Source organism: Anolis sagrei, chromosome 12, assembly GCF_037176765.1.
Source record: "Anolis sagrei isolate rAnoSag1 chromosome 12, rAnoSag1.mat, whole genome shotgun sequence".
NCBI lineage: Eukaryota > Metazoa > Chordata > Lepidosauria > Squamata > Dactyloidae > Anolis > Anolis sagrei.
Genome location: NC_090032.1, coordinates 16,596,966 through 16,617,006, shown reverse-complemented (window position 1 = coordinate 16,617,006; position 20,041 = coordinate 16,596,966). Strand labels below are relative to the sequence as shown.

At 43.4% G+C, this 20,041-nt stretch overlaps 1 protein-coding gene across 1 annotated transcript in view; it reads right to left on the bottom strand.

Annotated features, from left to right (window-relative positions):
• Positions 1-12,982: 12,982 nt before the first annotated feature.
• Positions 12,983-20,041, bottom strand: part of LOC132764406 (centromere protein F-like) — a 41,937-nt gene continuing 34,878 nt past the window's right edge. Inside the window, exons 10-12 of the mRNA XM_060758410.2 lie at positions 18,307-18,634; positions 16,778-16,930; positions 12,983-13,477 (exon numbers count right to left, since the gene is read on the bottom strand). Of these exons, the coding sequence (XP_060614393.2) occupies positions 16,788-16,930; positions 18,307-18,634 (471 nt within the window). The 3' untranslated portion in view covers positions 12,983-13,477; positions 16,778-16,787. The remainder of the gene's footprint in view (positions 13,478-16,777; positions 16,931-18,306; positions 18,635-20,041) is intronic.

Sequence of the window (20,041 nt, the reverse complement as noted above, 5' to 3'; positions counted from 1 at the left end):
AGAACCCTGCACACGCCCAGTGTTGACAATCCTGCACACGCCCAATATTGACAATTCTGCACCCCACCTTACCCCCACTCCCACCCCCACCCCGCATTGAGAACCCTGCACATGCCCAGTGTTGACAATCCGGCACACGCCAAGTGTTTATTGTATATATTGCTCCCACACACACTGATGTCACTCGTGTCACATAAAGTTACGGATTGGCATCATCTCAGACCTGCAAGATGCAGACAGACATCTGAGTCATGCACCTTTCTCTTTCACACAACACACACAAAAAACTACGAGTAAGCGCTCCTGGAACCCTAATTTCATCTCACTCTCACACAAATGTACTTTTGCACACATGTACAAAAATGTGGAAAGACCCTGGACAGCTTGGTGGTCAGTAACAAGGAAATGTGTATCCGCACAAGAGGTGCAGTTGACCAATGAAGAAGAATTAAATAATAATAATAATAATAATAATAATAGACGAGAAGCAACTGGAAAAGCTTACACAAAATGAAGATTTGATGACAACTGCAAAGACTCTGGCACAAGCCAGTCAAGGATGTCCCAGTGGTGATTGGCACACTTAGTGCAGTGCCTAAAGACCTTGGCCTGGACTTAAAAACAATCAGCACTGACCAAATTGCCATCTGTCCACTGCAAAAGGCCACCATACTCGGATCTGCACGCATTATTCGCCGATACATCACACACTTCTAGACACTTGGGAAGTGTCCGACCATCTTGATATGTATCAAATAATAATAATAATAGTAATAATAATAATAATAATAATTATTATTATTATTATTATTATTTTGTGTCATCAAAGGCTTTCATGGCTGGAATCACTGGGTTGTTGTGAGTTTTCCGGGATGTATCGCCTTGTTCCAGAAGCATTCTCTCCTGATGTTTCACCCACATCTATGGCAGGCATCCTCAGAGGTTGCGAAGTGTGTTGGAAACTAAGCAAGTGGGGTTTATATATTTGTGGAATGTCCAGGGTGGGAGAAAGAACTCTTGTCTGTTGAGGCAAGTGCGAATATAGCAGTTGGCCAGCTTGATTGGCATTGAATGGGCTTGCAGCTTCAAAGCCTGGCTGCTTCCTGCCAGTATTTTAAAAAACCCTCTAAAATCAGGACAGTAAATAAAGAAGAACACTAAAAAAAACATGGGAATTCCAGACAAGAAACAATCAGGGCCAGTTAACACCTCTCAACAAAGGATTCTCCCACACAGGGATCAGCCAGGCTTTTGAAGCTGTTTGAGACAAGGCTGAATGTTGCAATTGGTCACCTTAATTAGCATTGAATGGCATTGCAGCTTCAAAGCCTGGCTGCTTCCTGCCTGAGGGAATTATGGTTAGGGGTCACCACAAAATGAGGAATTGTATTAAGGGGTCGCAGCATTAGGAAGGTTGAGAACCACTGCCTTGGGGGGGGGGGGGGGGCTGGGGTTACACTTAAACATGTACTTGTTCTGACTTACAAACAAATTCAGCTTAAGTACAGAACCTCTTTTGTTCATAACTTGGGGACTGCCTGTATTATAATCACTGATAATCTGAACATGAGGAAGAACTTTCAGACTGTGAGAGCCATTCAGCAGAGGAACTCTCTGCCCCGGAGTGTGGTGGAGGCTCCTTCTTTGGTGGCTTTTGAACAGAGGCTGGATGGCCATCTGTCAGGGGTGATTTGAATGCAATATTCCTGCTTCTTGGCAGAATGGGGTTGGACTGGATGGCCCAGGAGGTCTCTTCCAACTCTTTGCTTCTATGATTCTAGGATTATGACTATTACCATTATCATTAATAACAACAACAGCAATGATAATAATAATAATAATAATAATAATAATAATAATAATATATTTTTGGCCAGAGTTAAACTTCAAAAACATTACAAATACATTCGACAACATATTGGCCAACGAACACATTCAACTGGAGAAAGAAAGAAAGAGAGAGAGTGGGGGGAGGGAAAGAAAGAAGGAAAGAGAGAAAGAAGCATGGAAGCAAAGAGCGAAGAAAGGAAGGAAAGAGGTAGAGAAGGAAGGAGGTAAGGAAAGAAAAAAGGGAAGGAAAGAGGGAGTGAAGGAAGGAAGGAAAGAAGGAGAGAAAGAGGGAGGGAAGGAAAGAAGGAAAGAGAGAAGGAAGGATGGAAGCAGAAAGCGAATGATGGAAAGAGGTAGAGAAGGAACGAAGGAGAGGAGGAAAGAAAAAAGGAAGGAAAGAGGGAGTGAAGGAAGGAGGGAAAGAAGGAGAGAAAGAGGGAGGGAAGGAAAGAAGGAAAGAAAGAAAGAAGCATGGAAGCAAAAAGTGAAGGAAGGAAGGAAGGAAAGAGGTAGAGAAGGAAGAAAGGAGAAAGAGAAGGAAAAGAAAAAGGGAGGAAGGAAGGAGGGAAGGAGGTAGAGAAGAAAGGGAAGGAAAGAGGGAGTGAAGGAAGGAGGTAAAGAAGGAGAGAAAGAGGGAGGGAAGGAAAGAAGGAAAGAGAGAAGGAAGGATGGAAGCCAAAAGCAAATGATGGAAAGAGGTAGAGAAGGAAAAGGAAAAGAGGTAGAGAAAGGAAGGAAAAGAAAAAGGGAGGGAGGGAGGGAGGGAGGAGGGAAAGAAGGAGAGAAAGAGGGAGGGAAGGAAAGAAGGAAAGAGAGAAGGAAGGATGAAAGCAAAAAGTGAAGGAAGGAGGGAAAGAGGTAGAGAAGGAAAAGGAAAAGAGGTAGAGAAAGGAAGGAAAAGGAAAAGGAAGGAAGGAGAGAAGGAAGGAAGGAGAGAAGGAAAGAAAAAAGGGAAGAGGGAGTGAAGGAAGGAGGGAAAGAAGGAGAGAAAGAAGGAGGGAAGGAAAGAAGGAAAGAGAGAAGGAAGGATGGAAGTAGAAAACAAAGGAAGGGAGGAAAGAGGTAGAGAAGGAAGAAAGGAGAAAGAGGAAGGAAAAGAAAAAGGGAGGAAGGAAGGAGGGAAGGAGGTAGAGAAGGAAGGAAGGAGAGAAGGAAAGAAGAAAGGGGAAGGAATGAGAGAGCAAAGGAAGGAGGGAAAGAAGGAGAGAAAGAGGGATGGAAGGAAAGATGGAAAGAGAGAAGGAAGGATGAAAGCAAAAAGTGATGGAAAGAAGGAAAGAGGTAGAGAAGGAATAGGGAAAGAGGCATAGAAAGGAAGGAAAAGAAAAAGAAAGGAAGGAAGGAGAGAAGGAAAGAAGAAAGGGGAAGGAAGGAATGAGGGAGCAAAGGAAGGAGGGAAAGAAGGAGAGAAAGAGGGAGGGAAGATTGGCCACGGCAACACATGGCGGGTCCAGCTAGTAATAATAATAATAATAATAATAATAATAATAATACTTGTTGTTGTTGTTGTTATTATTATTACTACTACTACTAGCTGTACCGGCATAATAATAATAATAATAATAATAATAATAATAATAATACTTGCTATTATTATTATTATTATTATTATTACTAGCTGGACCCGCCATAATACTACTACTTCTTGTTATTATTATTATTATATATTATTATATTATTATATATTATTATATTATATAATAATAATAATAATACTTGCTATTATTATTATTATTATTATTACTAGCTGTACCCGCCATAATACTACTACTACTTATTATTATTATTATTACTGTTACCATTATCAATAATAATGTATTATGGCGGGTACAGCTAGTAATAATAATAATAATAATAGCAAGTATTATTATTATATAATATAATAATATATAATAATAATAATAATAATAATAATAACAAGAAGTAGTAGTATTATGGCTGGTACAGCTAGTAATAATAATAATAATAATAATAATAGCAAGTATTATTATTATTATTATTATTATGGCAGTACAGCTAGTAGTAGTAGTAGTAATAATAATAACAACAACAAGTATTATTATTATTATTAAACTCCTCCCAAAATATATTATTATTATTATTGATAATGGTAACAGTAATAATAGTAATAATAATAATAATAATAATAATATTTTGGGAGAAGTTTCACTTCAAAACATTAAAAATACATTCAACTTAAGGATAAACCTAGAGATGCCATCAGTTTCAGGCATAGGCAAACTTTGGCCCTCTGGCTGTTAGGAATTGTGGGAGTTGGAGTCCAAAACACCTGGAGGGCCAAAGTTTGCCCATGCATGAGCTCTCTTATTCATAACTTGGAGACTGCTGCCTGTATCCCCAACTCTTTAAGCCACTCCTCATTGGACTTGGACCATTTTTCTGGACTTGCCCATCTCCTTCTTGAATTGAATTGGACATTTCAGGGCTATTGCAGGTGAGCAGACCTTCAAAACAGTAGCCTAGCATGGCATCCCAAACCAGGCTGGCATTAGAAAGGCAGGGACACACCTGTGAGCCATCCCAAGGTTCCTGTTCCCACCCAGAGACAACAAAGGCAAGGTGTCTGTTGACAACAAAGGCAGGCAAGGAAGCCCTCTCTCTCCATCCATGAAGCAGCATCCCTGGCTTTGGGCTTGGAAAGAGGGCAGATGCGTATCACACCGCAAGGCCCCCCCTGCCCCTCCCCAAGCCCCCTTCCCAGGGAAACCAAGCCCAAAGCCAAGAGTAGGGGTTTCCCCATTGGGGGGGAGGGTCTCCCCCTTATTTGGCACCCAAGGGCGGCTCCTCCCTTCTTGCTGCTGATGCTGTTCCTTCTTCTCCTTCTGCTGCTGCTTGCCCACCTTCTTCCCCTTCTCCCCTGCTTTCTGCCCCTCCAGATTTGGAGAGGACCCGTGTGGACGCCAGAGAGAGTCAACGCGGGTTAACCCTTCAAGGGGAATTGGAAAAGGCTATGACAAGGGAGGAATTTCTAGCAGAGAGGAGAGAAAAAGTGGAAGGATGGCAAGGCGGGTCTTGCTAGAATGGGGGGTAATCTAGGTTGCTAGAGTTGGGGGGTGGGGTAATCTAGGTCCCATGCCATGTATATATGTGTGTGTGTATATATAGTTGCAATATATATGTCCCATACTATTTGCATATAGGTCCCATTCCATATATGCGTGTGTGTTTGTATATAGTTGCAATATATATGGATGTGTATATATAGTTGCAATATATATGTCCCATACTATTTGCACATAGGTCCCATTCCATATATGTGTGTGTGTGTGTGTATATAGTTTCAATATATATGTCCCATACTATTTGCACATAGATTCCATACCATATATGTGTGTGTGTTTGTATATAGTTGCAATATATATGGATGTGTATATATAGTTGCAATATATATATCCCATACTATTTGCACATAGGTCCCATACCATATGTGTGTGTGTGTGTATATATAGTCGCAATATATCTGTCCCATACTATATAGTTGCAATATATATGTGTGTGCATATAATTGCAATATATGTCCCATACTATTTGCACATAGGTCCCATACCATGTATATATATGTGTGTGTTTGTATAGTTGCAATATATATGTGTGAGTATATATAGTTGCAATATATATGTCCCATACTATATATAATTGCAATATATGTGTGTGTATATATAGTTGAAATATATATGTCCCATACTATTTGCACATAGGTCACATTCCATATATGTGTGTGTATTTGTATATAGTTGCAATATATATGGATGTGTATATATAGTTGCAATATATATGTCCCATACTATTTGCACATAGATTCCATACCATACAGATGTGTTTGTGTGTATAGTTTCAATATATATGTCCAATACTATTTGCACATAGGTCCCATTCCATATATATGTGTGTGTTTGTATATAGTTGCAATATATATGAATGTGTATATATAGTTGCAATATATATGTCACATACTATTAGCACATAGATTCCATACCATATATGTGTGTGTGTATATAGTTTCAATATATATGTCCAATACTATTTGCACATAGGTCCCATTCCATATATGTGTGTGTGTTTGTATATAGTTGCAATATATATGGATGTGTATATATAGTTGCAATATATATATGTCCCATACTATTTGCACATAGGTCCCATTCCATATATGTGTGTGTTTATATATAGTTGAAATATATATATGTGTGTATATATATAGTTGCAATATATATGTCCCATACTATTTGCACATAGGTCACATTCCATATATGTGTGTGTGTGTATAGTTGCAATATATATGTGTGTATATATATAGTTGCAATATATATGTCCCATACTATTTGCACATAGGTCCCATTCCATATATGTGTGTGTGTTTGTATATAGTTGCAATATATATGGATGTGTATATATAGTTGCAATATATATGTCCCATACTATTTGCACATAGATTCCATACCATATATGTGTGTGTGTATAGTTGCAATATATATGTCCCATACTATTTGCACATAGGTCCCATTCCATATATATGTGTGTGTTTGTATATAGTTGCAATATATATGGATGTGTATATATAGTTGCAATATATATGTCCCATACTATTTGCACATAGATTCCATACCATATATATGTGTGTGTGTGTATAGTTTCAATATATATGTCCAATACTATTTGCACATAGGTCCCATTCCATATATATGGGTGTGTTTATATATAGTTGAAATATATATATCTGTATATATATAGTTGCAATATATATGTCCCATACTATATATTTGCAATATATATGTGTGAGTATATATAGTTGCGATATATATGTCCCATACTTTTTACATATAGGTCCCATACCATATATATATGTGTGTGTGTGTGTGTGTGTGTATATAGTTGCAATATATATGTGTGTGTGTATATAGTTGCAATATATATGTGTGTGCACATATATTTGCAATATATATGTGTGTGTATAGTTACGATATATATGTCCCATACTATTTGCATATAGGTCCCATTCCATATATATGTGTGTGTGTTTGTATATAGTTGCAATATATATGTATGTGTATATATAGTTGCAATATATATGTCCCATACTATTTGCACATATGTCCCATACCATATATATATATGTGTGTGTGTATATAGTTGCAATATATATGTCCCATACTATATAGTTGCAATATATATATATGTGTGTATATATAGTTGCAATATATATGTCCCATACTATTCGCACATAAGTCCTATTGCATATATATATGTGTGTGTTTATATATAGTTGCAATATATATGTGTGTATATATAGTTGCAATATATATGTCCCATACTATTCGCACATAAGTCCTATTCCATATATATATATGTGTGTGTTTATATATAGTTGCAATATATATGTGTGTGTATATATAGTTGCAATATATATGTCCCATACTATTTGCACATAGGTCCCATACCATATATATGTGTGTGTGTTTATTGTTGCAATATATATGTGTGTGTGTATATAGTTGCAATATATATGTCCCATACTATATAATTGTATATATAGTTGCAATATATATGTCCCATACTATTTCCACATAGGCCTCATACCATATATATGTGTGTGTGTATATATAGTTGCAATATATATGTGTGTATATATAGTTGCAATATATATGTCCCATACTGTATAGTTGTAATATATATGTGTGTGTATATATAGTTGCAATATATATGTCCCATACTATTTGTACATAGGTCAAATTCCACACCAATGGAGAGAGTCAGAAACACTGGGATGCCGGTGGTGGAGGAAAAACAGAAAATCTAGGGTAATGTGTAAGTGGACATCCCAGATAGTAGAGAGGATTGGGGAGAATTTGCCATTATTTATAGGAGGTGTAACATGCAAATTCCACACCAATGGAGAGAGTCAGAAACCCTGGGATGCCTGTGGTGGAAGAAAAACAGAAAATCTAGGGTGTTTCTGGGATGTGTAAGTGGACATCCCAGATAGTAGAGAGGATTGGGGAGAATTTTTATCTATAGGAGTTGTAACATGCAAATTCCACACCAATGGAGAGAGTCAGAAACACTGGGATGCCTGTGGTGGAGGAAAAACAGAAAATGTAGAGTGGTGTGTAAATTGACATCTCAGCCACATACACACATACACATTTTCAATTTTATTATGTGTATTGATATTTATTATATTGATTATTATATATTATATTATATTATATTATATTATATTATATTATATTATATTATATTATATTATATTATAGGTAAAGGTAGTCCCCTGACATTAAGTCCAGTCATGTCTGACTCTGGGGTGTGGTGCTCATCTCCATTTCTAAGCCGAAGAGCCAGCGTTGTCCGTAGACACCTCCAAGGTCATGTGGCCACTGGCATGACTGCATGGAGCGCCGTTACCTTCCCGCTGGAGCAGTACCTATTGATCTACTCACATTTGCATGTTTTCGAACTGCTAGGTTGGCAGAAGCTAGGGCTGACAGCGGAAGCTCACTCCGCTCCCCGGAATCGAACCTGTGACCTTTCGATCAACAAGCTCAGCAGCTCAGTGCTTTAACCCACTGCGCCACCGGGGACTCCATATTATATTATATTATATTATATTATATTATATTATATTATATTATATTATACTATACTATACTATACTATACTATATTATATTATAATTGTTTTCTCTCACTTCCTGTTGTCTCGCCCCTGTTCTTAACTACGTGTCATTCGTAAATGAGTTGTTTGTAACTCGAGAGCTGCCTGTTTATGCATTTCCCACACAAACTTTTTAAAAACCCACTTAGTTTCTGTGTAGATTTCACATTTGAAATGGAGCTTGATGTATGCATGCATTTTATGTCAACGTTAAGAACAGACAAGCATCCCGAGCTCTGAGGATTATTACCTGGGAAGGAATCCCACTGGAGCATTGCAGCGCACCCAAATACCTGGGAGTCACTCTGGACCGTGCCCTGACCTACAAGAAGCATTGCCTGAACATCAAGCAAAAAGTGGGCGCTAGAAACAACATCATACGAAAGCTGACTGGCACAACCTGGGGATCACAACCAGACACAGTGAAGACATCTGCCCTTGCGCTATGCTACTCTGCTTTTATTTATTTATTTATCGTGTCATCAGCAACCATTGTATTACAATTCTAACAGAGCAAAACAAACACAGAGATTAAAAAGAAAAAGAAAAAGAAAAAAACCACACAGATTTTGTAAATTTGGTATTTGGTTAAATGTCCTTTGACCAGTATCTGGCCACTTGGAGTGCCTCTGGGGTTGCCGCAAGAAGGTCCTCCATCGTGCATGTGGCAGGGCTCAGGGTGCATTGCAGCAGGTGGTCAGTGGTTTGTTCTTCTCCGCACTCGCATGCCGAGGATTCCACCCTGTAGCCCCATTTCTTAAGATTGGCTCTGCATCTCGTGGGGCCAGAGTGCAGTCTGTTCAGCGCCTTCCAAGTCGCCCAGTCTTCTGAGTGCCCAGGGGGGAGTCTCTCATCTGGTATCACCCATGAATTGAGGTGCTGGGTTTGGGCCTGCCACTTTTGGACTCTCGCTTGCTGGGGTGTTCCAGCGAGTGTCTCTGTAGTTCTAAGAAAACTATGTCTTGATTTAAGTTGTTGACGTGCTGGCTGATACCCAAACAGGGGATGAGCTGGAGATGTCTCTGCCTTGGTCCTTTCACTATTGGCTGCTACTTCCCGGCGGATGTCAGGTGGTGCAATACCGGCTAAGCAGTGTAATTTCTCCAGTGGTGTGGGTCGCAGACACCCCGTGATAATGCGGCATGTCTCATTAAGAGCCACATCCACTGTTTTAGTGTGATGAGATGTGTTCCACACTGGGCATGCATACTCAGCAGCAGAGTAGCATAGCGCAAGGGCAGATGTCTTCACTGTGTCTGGTTGTGATCCCCAGGTTGTGCCAGTCAGCTTTCGTATGATGTTGTTTCTAGCGCCCACTTTTTGTTTGATGTTCAGGCAGTGCTTCTTGTAGGTCAGAGCACGGTCCAAAGTGACTCCCAGGTATTTGGGTGCGCTGCAATGCTCCAGTGGGATTCCTTCCCAGGTAATCCTCAGAGCTCGGGATGCTTGTCTGTTCTTAAGGTGAAAGGCGCATGTCTGTGTTTTAGATGGATTAGGGATCAGATGGTTTTCCCTGTAATAGGCAGTAAGAGCACCTAGAGCTTCGGAGAGCTTCTGTTCTACCATCTCAAAGCTCCCTGCTTGAGCAGTAATGGCACGATCGTCAGCATAGATGAAGCTCTCTGTCCCTTCTGGCAGTGGCTGGTCATTTGTGTAGATGTTGAACATGGATGGAGCAAGCATGCTCCCCTGAGGCAGGCCGTTCTTCTGTTTCCGCCATCTGCTTCTCTGGCCCTGGAACTCAACAAAAAAGCTCCTGTTTTGTAGCAGGTTTCCTATGAGGCGGGTGAGGTGGTCGTCCTTTGTGAGATTATACATTTTTCTCAGGAGGAGGCGGTGGTTCACAGTATCATAGGCTGCTGACAAGTCTATGAAGACAGCTCCTGTGATCTGCTGCCTTTCAAAGCCATCTTCTATGTGCTGGGTCAGGTTCAGCACTTGCGATGTGCAGCTTTTGCCTTTTCTGAAGCCAGCTTGCTGTGGGATCAGACAGGGGTCTATATTTTCCATAATTCTATGCAAAATAAGTCTCTCCAGAACTTTGTAGAGGTGGCACAACAGGGAGATTGGTCTGTAGCTTTTTGGGTCATTACGGTCTTTGCCTGGCTTCAAGATGGCCATGACTCTTGCTTTCCTCCAGATTTTGGGGATCTGACAGGATGCAGTGCAGTTGTTCATCAGCTCCAGCAGCCAGCGCCTTGCTTTTGGACCAAAGTTCTTGATTTGTTCCATCCGTAGATCATCCAAGCCAGCTGCTTTGCCATTCTTACATTTGTTGAGAGCCATGTCCAATTCAGTAGATGTAAAGGGTTCATGGAGGTTGTTGTTCTCAATCTCTGGTTGTCTGGCTATTGGTTTCTTTCCTACTTTGGTGGCAAGGTTGGGTTTCCCATTCTTCAAGAGTTGGTGTGCTATCTGATCTGCCTTTATGTTGGCATGGGTGTTAGTTTGTGAGGGGTCGTTGCTCAGCCGTCTCAGCAGCCTCCACACCTTCTGGCTGCTCCTGCCCATGTCGACCTCTGTGATCAACTTGATCCACTGTTCTTTCTTGGCTTCAGAGATGGAGGACACAATGCTCTGCGCTGCCTGAAGAGTCTGCTCACTGAATGGGTCTTCGTTGTGGAGCCTGTAATAGTTTTCCAACAAGGCAGCTGTTTCAGGAGTAATGCCCTGGAGGTAGTGGGTTCTGCAGCCTCTCGGTATGGAGGCCCGTGAGCAGGTTTTCACTATTTCAATAAAATGTTCGTATTCCTCAGGGACTGGCGCGACCGATGTGATCATGTCGTCTAACATGTCTGAGAATTTAGTCCAATCTGCCTTTCTGAAGTTGTATCTTCGTTTAAATCGAACTTCCTGAGGCCTTATTGTTGGGAACAGTTGGCATATTATTGGTCGGTGCTGTGTGTTTGGGATTGGTGGTCCCACTGATTTGGTGCATTGCTGTACGATGCTGTCGCTCACAAATAAGAGGTCTGGGTTATAACCTCGGTGCCATCTCCCGCTGTTGTAGGATGGTGGGAGCTTGCTATCATGGATGAGTGATAGTTTGTGCAGTTCAGACCAGGACAGGACAGCCTCTCCATTTCTGTCCTCTTGGGCATAGCCCCATACATGGCTATGGCTGTTGAAGTCACCAATTACTACCGCCCTTTGGTGCCTGTCAAAGTTCTCGGGGGAGGAGAAGCAGAAATCTTCATTTGGGGGCTTGTACACAGAGGTGATGGTGATGTTATTAAGCTCTACTGTTATAACCTCGATATTGTTTTCTTCAGTGTTGTGGGCACTGCTGACTTGGAGGCCTGGTTTGACAAAGACAGCACTTCCATACTGCGCATGTGGTCTTTCCGCTACTAGGATCATTCCTGGAACTTTGGGTCGTTTCTGTCGTTCATCCCTGTGTGTTTCTTGGACACACAGCACGTCACATTTCTTATCTCGGCACAGTTCATAGAGCAGTTGTTCTTTGGCAGCTGACATGCCTTCGATGTTGATTGCGATTATTGTCATGGTTGGTCCTGAAAAGGACCGTTGGTTGTTTTGCTTCCTTGTTTGCATGCTTCAAGTCGTCTCCGGTTGCTTCTGGGTTGAGAGAATCGGCCGTCTACGAAGACGTTGCCCAGGGGACGCCCGGATGTCTTGCAATCCTGCGAGGAGGCTTCTCTCATGTCCCCCTGCTACTCTGCTGCTGAGTATGCATGCCCAGTGTGGAACACATCTCACCACACTAAGACAGTAGATGTGGCTCTTAATGAGACATGCCGCATTATCACGGGGTGTCTGCGCCCTACACCACTGGAGAAACTACACTGCTTAGCCGGTATTGCACCACCTGACATCCGCCGGGAAGTAGCAGCCAATAGTGAAAGGACCAAGGCAGGGACATCTCCAGCTCATCCCCTGTTTGGGTATCAGCCAGCACGTCAACAACTTAAATCAAGACATAGTTTTCTTAGATCTACAGAGACACTCGCTGGAACACCTCAGCAAGCGAGAGTCCAAAAGTGGCAGGCCCAAACCCAGCACCTCAATCCATGGGTGATACCAGACGAGAGACTCCCTCCTGGGCACACAGAAGACTGGGCTACTTGGAAGGCGCTGAACAGACTGCGCTCTGGCACCACGAGATGCAGAGCCAACCTTCAGAAATGGGGCCACAAAGTGGAATCCACGACATGCGAGTGCGGAGAAGAGCAAACCACTGACCACCTGCTGCAATGCACCCTGAGCCCTGCCACATGCACGATGGAGGACCTTCTTGCGGCAACCCCAGAGGCACTCCAAGTGGCCAGATACTGGTCAAAGGACATTTAACCAAATACCAAATATGCAAAATCTGTAGGTTTCTTTCTTTTTCTTTTTAATCTGTGTGTTTGTTTTGCTCTGTTAGAATTGTAACACAATGGTATGGTTGCTGATGACACAATAAATAAATGTCAACGTTGGGTTGTGGTGTACACCTTTGACAAAGGAACACACTAAATAGCATCCGTCCTGTTGTTTATTGTGTGTGTGTGGAGGAGGGACCACAACCCCAAGCTGTACGTTCATTCCACATAGTCATTGGCTTTGAAAGAAAAGCATACCAGAACTACAGATCCCTGATTGGCTATCAAACAGCAATGGTCACTATGGAAAGATGTGGTCCTCCAATGGTGGGCAAGGGGTGGCATCCTCCATCCCTCCGACTCATGCTTCCCAGATGCTCTACTCAGCTGGGAATTGGAGAAGCGAGGGTGAATGTTGTCCGGTGGCATATTCTCCTACAGATCCTTGCAGAGAAGGAAAGGAGAGCTTCGATGCAGCTTCAGCTCCAGATCTAGAGCAGCCGGGCTTCCAACCAAGGTGCGTGTTGTGACATAAGAAGATGGTCTTTCCAGCAGTTGGTTGGTGCAAAACACATCGGCACAAACGGGAACATCCTGTTTGCCACGGTGCAGCACAGAGCCAATGCCATTGCAGGGGAAATGAGGAGCGGCTTAAAGAGAAAAACAGACAAAACAAGAAGGAAACTGCATTGCCAGCTCAGCATTGTTGGGAACAGAAGCACAATCAACAAAGTTTTCCCCATCTCATCTATTACTGTCTACTCCAGCAAATAATCCCTGTTTACGCTATAATAATAATAATAATCAATATCTATATAAATAGATGGTGCAGTGGGTTAAAGCACTGAGCTGCTGAGCTTGCTGATCGAAAGGTCGCAGGTTCGATTCCGGGGAGCGGTGTGAGCTTCCGCTGTCAGCCTTAGCTTCTGCCAACCTAGCAGTTCGAAAACATGCAAATGTGAGTAGATCAATAGGTACCGCTCCGTCGGGAAGGTAAGGGCGCTCCATGCAGTCATGCCAGTGGCCACATGACCTTGGAGGTGTCTACGGACAACGCTGGCTCTTCGGCTTAGAAATGGAGATGAGCACCACACCCCAGAGTCAGGCATGACTGGACTTAATGTCAGGGGACTACCTTTACCTTTACCTATATAAATAAAAATGTAATGTTCATTTGTGATACCATCAGAACTCAAAAACCACTGGGGGAATTGACACCAAATTTGGACACAAGACACCTAACAACCCAATGCATGTCCTCCACTCAAAAAAATTGATTTTGTCATTTGGGAATTGTCGTTGCTGGGATTTATAGTCAGAGGTAATTTTCAACGGTATTTTGGCCCCCCCCCCCCAACCAATCACTGTTTGTGGTGGGAGTTCTGTGTGCCATATTTGGTTCAATTCCATCATTGGTGGACTTCAGAATGCTCTTTGATTGTAGGTGAACTATACATCCTAGTAAACCCCCCCACCAATCATTGATATATATTTTCTGTTCGTCGTGGGAGTTCTGTGTGCCATATTTGGTTCAATTCCATCATTAGTGGAGTTCAGAATGCTCTTTGATTGTAGGTGAACTATATATCCCAGTAACTACACTTGCCGCACTTGCTCCCTTGCCTGGCCCGCTTTGGGTCCAGAGGCGTGCCTGAAGATCCCGGCGTGTGCACCAAAAGTCACCTCTTCTCCTGACTTTCTCCTCAGCCATTGGGACCAAGAGAGAGAGAGAGAGACAGAGGTGGAGATGCTCACCTTTCCCGAAGGTAGGCACAAAAACAAAGGAGGGAGCGGAGGTGGGAGATACCTCCAGCCGGAGGGGCTCTCTCTCTCTCTCTCTTGGTCCCAATGGCTGAAGAGAAAGTCAGGAGAAGAGGCGACTTTTGGTGCGCACGCTGGGGTCTTCAGACATGCCTCCGGACCCGAAGCGGGCCAGGCGCGGCGGCTCCGCCCCTTGGCCCACCCGTGGATTGGGGAGAAGAGAGGAGGCGGGTGGAGCGCCGGTGGATCGGGAAAGGGATAGAACGTGGAGAACGATTGAGCACCGGCACCGCTCGCGCACCTTTTGGCCGGGTGGAACAGGAACGAGAGGGGCTAGGCGAAGCGCAAGGGCCCGGCCCCTTTGGGAAGAGGATCGCCCGGCAGCGAGGCAAGAAAGCCAAGGCTCCCCCCGGACTGCTAGGGCTGTTGTGAGCTGAGGGGGCGCTCCTCAAGTGGTGGTCGAGGGGCATTTACAGAGGCGCCTCTGCGCCCCTGGCAAAAAAAAAAGTGTTCTGCGACTGCTTACTTCGCGTAATGGACAAGCCGCCCCTGTTTATAGTTTACCTACAATCAAAGAGCATTCTGAACTCCACCAATGATGGAATTGGGCCAGACTTAGCACGCAGGGCTCCCATGACCAACAGAAAAAACTGGAAGGGTTTGGTGGACCTTGACCCTGACTTTGGGAATTGTAGTTCACCCACATCCAGAGAGCACTGTGGACTCAAACAATGATGGATCTGGAACAAACTTGACACAAAAATTCCATATGCCTAAATATGAACACAGATGAACACCATTTCCATAACAATCTTTTCCAGAATCTTGCCTGGCATCGACGTGAGGCTGACCAGACACTGGTAATAGTTTGGGTCATCCTTTTTTCCCTTCTTGAAGATTGGGACCACATTGGCCCGTCCTCCAATCTGCTGGAACTTCTCCCGTTCTCCAAGAACTCTCAAAGATTATTGCCAGTGATTCCAAAATGACTTCCGCTAGTTCCTTCAAAACTCTTGGGTGTAGTTGATCTGGCCCTGGGAACTTGAACTCATTTAGAGCGGCCAGGTATTCCTGGATGACTTGTTTCCCAATTTGGGGTTGGATGTCCTCTAATCCCTCATCCACTCCATCTTGCTGAGGTTGAAGATGACTTTCTTTTTGTGAGAAGACTGAGGCAAAGAAGGCATTAAGTAGTTCTGACTTTTCCTTATCCCCTGTTAGCATTGCCCCATCTTTTCCTCGAAGACGCTCTATCACCTCCTTGTTCTTCCTTTTTCTACTGACATAAGAAAAGAAGCCCTTTTTATTGTTTTAATGTCCCTGGCAAGCCTGAAATCATTTTGTGCTTTAGCTTTGCGGACCTTTTCCCTAAAGGAGTTGGCTATTTTTTTGAATTCTTCTTTGGTGATTTCTCCCTTTTTCCACTTCTTGTGCATGTCTCTTTTGTGACATGCACAAGTTAGAAGTCAGTCCCAGTATCCCCCACATCAGCAGCAACAGGGGACTGATTTCCCTCCTCATTACCCACATCAGACACAGAAACATCAGGAGACTGAAACACATTCACAGGTTCAAGCACAGGCTCAAGTTCAATCACAGGCTGAGTCTCAACAGGAATATTCAGGGTGGGAGAAAGAACTCTTGTCTGTTTGAGGTAGATGTAAATGTTTCCATTGGCCACCTTGATTAGCATTTAATGGCCAGGCAGTTTCAGGTGTGGTGTCTTACTGCCTGGGAGAATTCTTTGTTGAGGGGTGATTAGCTGTCCCTGATTGTTTCTTGTCTGGAGTTCCCTGACTTTTTCAAATAATCCGGGCAATGTCGGGGACCCAAGCTAGTTAAGAAATAAGGAATAACTCAGACTTTCCACAGAGAAATACTCAGACTTTGCACAACGCACACCTTCGCTTCTAGATAGACGCGGGTCAAAGGCGAGCCACGGGCCACAAGACAGGCAAAGGGCAAGAGAGACAGCCCTAAGGACAAAGAGGGAGTCATTGATGTGAATGCATGCCAGGACCACGGCCCAAGTCAGGACCACTGCCCAAGCATGCTTGCCATAGATGTAGGCAAAACGTCAGGAGATAATGCTTCTAGAACATAGCCATATAGCCCGAAAAGCCTACAACAACCTAATGCAGAATGCTTTGAAACAAGCCTGACCTAACCAAGAACTCTCTTTCTCTCACCGCTGTATTCTCAGACGCCCGTCCCTTCATCCGCTTCCAGGGAATCCTCTTCGGGCTCTGCTCTCGGGGCCATCCGAGCCACAGGGGCGCTTCCCAAAATGCCCCGGCGGAGGACATACGGGCAGGAAGGGCCGGATGGGATGTCGGCAAATCCTGGAAGGGGAGACAAGACAAAATACAAGAAATATCCCTGCGTTAATGAGTATAGTATTAGTATCAATCTGGCCATAGAATCCTAGAGTTGGAAGAGACCTCGTAGGCCATCCAGTCCAACCCCATTCTGCTAAGAAAAATTGCATTCAATTTATTTTATTTTATTTGGTGCATTTGTTAACCGCCATTCTCAGCCCTTAGGGCGACTCAAAGCAAGATGTTTTGGGGCAACTAAAAGGGACACTTCTGAAACTCTGCTTTTCCCCCTGCTACTGGTCCCTGGCCTTGGCTCAAGCCAGAGAAGCCAGTTTTAAACCAGAGAAGGATGAATTTCCTCCGTTTGCTTTTCCCGCTTCTGGCTCAAGACAGAGAAGCCAGTTTTAAAGCCAAAGAAGCCAGATATAAATCAGAGAAGGATGAATTTCCTCCGTTTGCTTTTCCTGCTTCTGGCTCAAGCCAGAGAAGCCAGTTTTAAAGCCAGAGAAGCCAGATATAAACCAGAGGAGGATGAATTTCCTCCGTTTGCTTTTCCCGCTTCTGGCTCAAGCCAGAGAAGCGAGTTTTAAAGCCAGAGAAGCCAGATATACACCAGAGAAGGATGAATTTCCTCTGTTTGTTTTTCCCGCTTCTGGCTCAGGCCAGAGAAGCCAGTTTTAAAGCCAGAGAAGCCAGATATAAACCAGAGAAGGATGAATTTCCTCCGTTTACTTTTCCTGCTTCTTGCTCAAGCCAGAGATGTCAGTTTTAAAGCCAGAGAAGCCAGATATAAACCAGAGAAGGATGAATTTCCTCTGTTTTCTTTTCCCGCTTCTGGCTCAAGCCAGAGAAGCCAGTTTTAAAGCTAGAGAAGCCAGATATAAACCAGAGAAGGATGAATTTCCTCCGTTTTCTTTTCCCGCTTCTGGCTCAAGCCAGAGAAACAAGTTTTAAACCGGAGAAGGAAGGAATTTCCTCCGCTTGCTTTTCCCCGCTTTTGGAATAAAACAACTATTTGTAAAGACCACCCAATGAAACAGAAAATAACACTTTGAAACTATTAACGAAAGGATTCAGAAGTCTCAGAAGTTTTGAAAAGTTTTGGACATTTTTTTTCTGTGAAAATTGGAATTGATTTTAGAATCGAACCACCACACTACATCCGAAACGGGTTTTGAACCATTTTTTAAATCAAACAAACCTACTAGGTACATTAGATTAACAACTGAGAAACCTAGTTGCCTTGCGTGAATGCTGGTGAGTGCCATTTTCCCCAAAAGGTTATGACTCTAATAGGTCATGGGGACTACCTGTCCTTAACTAGAAGTCATGTGTAATGTGGGGACTGCCTGTAATAATAATAATAATGTGATGATGATGACGCCATTTGCTTCACTTACCCTTCATGACTACTTCAGGAAGCCCATAGGGTTCGTACTGGGTGTCATCGAAGGCCACGGAGACCCGCTCCCGCCTCCGTTGGCTGGCCTCGGGCCCCTCGGTCTGGGTCTGGGCATCCCTCCGTCTCACCTGGGACAAGGACTCGCTCTGCTGGGATGCCTCCAGAACTGGACCCTTCCTTTCCTCACCCTCGGCAGCCTCTCCATCCTTTCCTGAAACAACTGATCTGCCACCATCTCCTCTTTCCACGCTCCTTGCCTTCCAACGGGCGAGTTCGTCCTGCAGGGCCTGGTTTTCCTGCACAAGTTGAGCGAGAGAAGCTTCCAGCTGCAAAGAAATATCAAAAGAACAGAGTGGCCATCATTTAGGACATGTAAAAATCAGTTTGTAACTGAAAATGCAAAGCACGAAGCTGATTGGCTGGGCTAAGCCCAAGAGACTAGCTGAGCCTGGGAATTTTGGCAACAGTTACATATTTGGGCAGTTCTTGCTTCATGAGCTGCTGGAAGAAGATCTTCCACATGGACACCTAAAGACCAATTAAATCTCTCTCAAAGGACGTTGTGTGAGTCAATGCAACTGTTCACATGACTGTATATATGTTGCTCTCCATTACAAAGAGTAAACTACTTGATCTTTATGGAGCATCTGCGTGGCATATTTTCTTTCTCTGGCAAGACAGTGTGTGGACTGGTAAAAATGTGAACCATGTGCGATTTTCATTCCACCACAACTTAAAGTAATGGACTGCTTTTGGTCCAAAGACTGGATGGTTCACCATCTGATGATACAGGAGGATCAAGATGGCTCTGTACCACAAGCCACAAACAATACCTGATACGCTCAAATCTGATTACTGGGGGGGGGGGGGGACTGACTTCCTTTTTGGGAGTTGCCGGATGGTTCTTTGCAGACGCAATATTGGCCGCAAAGAAAGATTTCTTTGCGGCCTTTATCGCTGTGGCATATACCCTTAGAAGGGCAACAAGCCGTGTTCGATTTCGCTTGCTCTGATCCGAAAGCCACATGCCTTCTAGTCTCCTCCTCCTTCCTTTCTGGGAGTTGAAGTTCACCCACAACCAGAGAAACTGTGACCTCCACCGATGATGAGCCAGGACCAAACTTGGCACACAGAACTCCCATGACTAACTCAACCTACTGGAGGGATTTGAGGGAACTGACACACCATAGTGGGAGTTGTAGTTCACCCTACAGCCATGGAGCACACAGAACCCCACCAATGATGCATCTAGAGCAAACTTGCCCAACATAACAAACTTTTAGTACTGATGGAATTTCTTGGGGTTAACCTGGCATGATGGGAGTTGTAGTTCATCCACAACTTTATGCAATTTTGTACAATTAAACACTGACTTTTCAAATAACCCGGGCAACGCCAGGTACCCAAGCTAATAAGACAGAAAAATGAAAGTGGTGAACGAACACTAAACCATTAAATTTTTCCAAAAAGTGCAATCCACCAGTCAATGAATTTGCATCTTTTAATGTCAAATTTATCCAGTTCAGCGTTTCTTAACCTGGGGGTCAGGACCCCTGGGGGGGCCATGAGGGGGGTGTCAGAGGGGTCGCCAAAGACCATCAGAAAACACCGTATTGTCTGTTGGTATTGGGGATCACGTGTGTGAATTTTGGCCCAATTCTATCATTGGTGGGACACAGACTTTTCTTTGATTGTAGGTGAACTATAAATCCCAGCAACTAGAACTCCCAAAT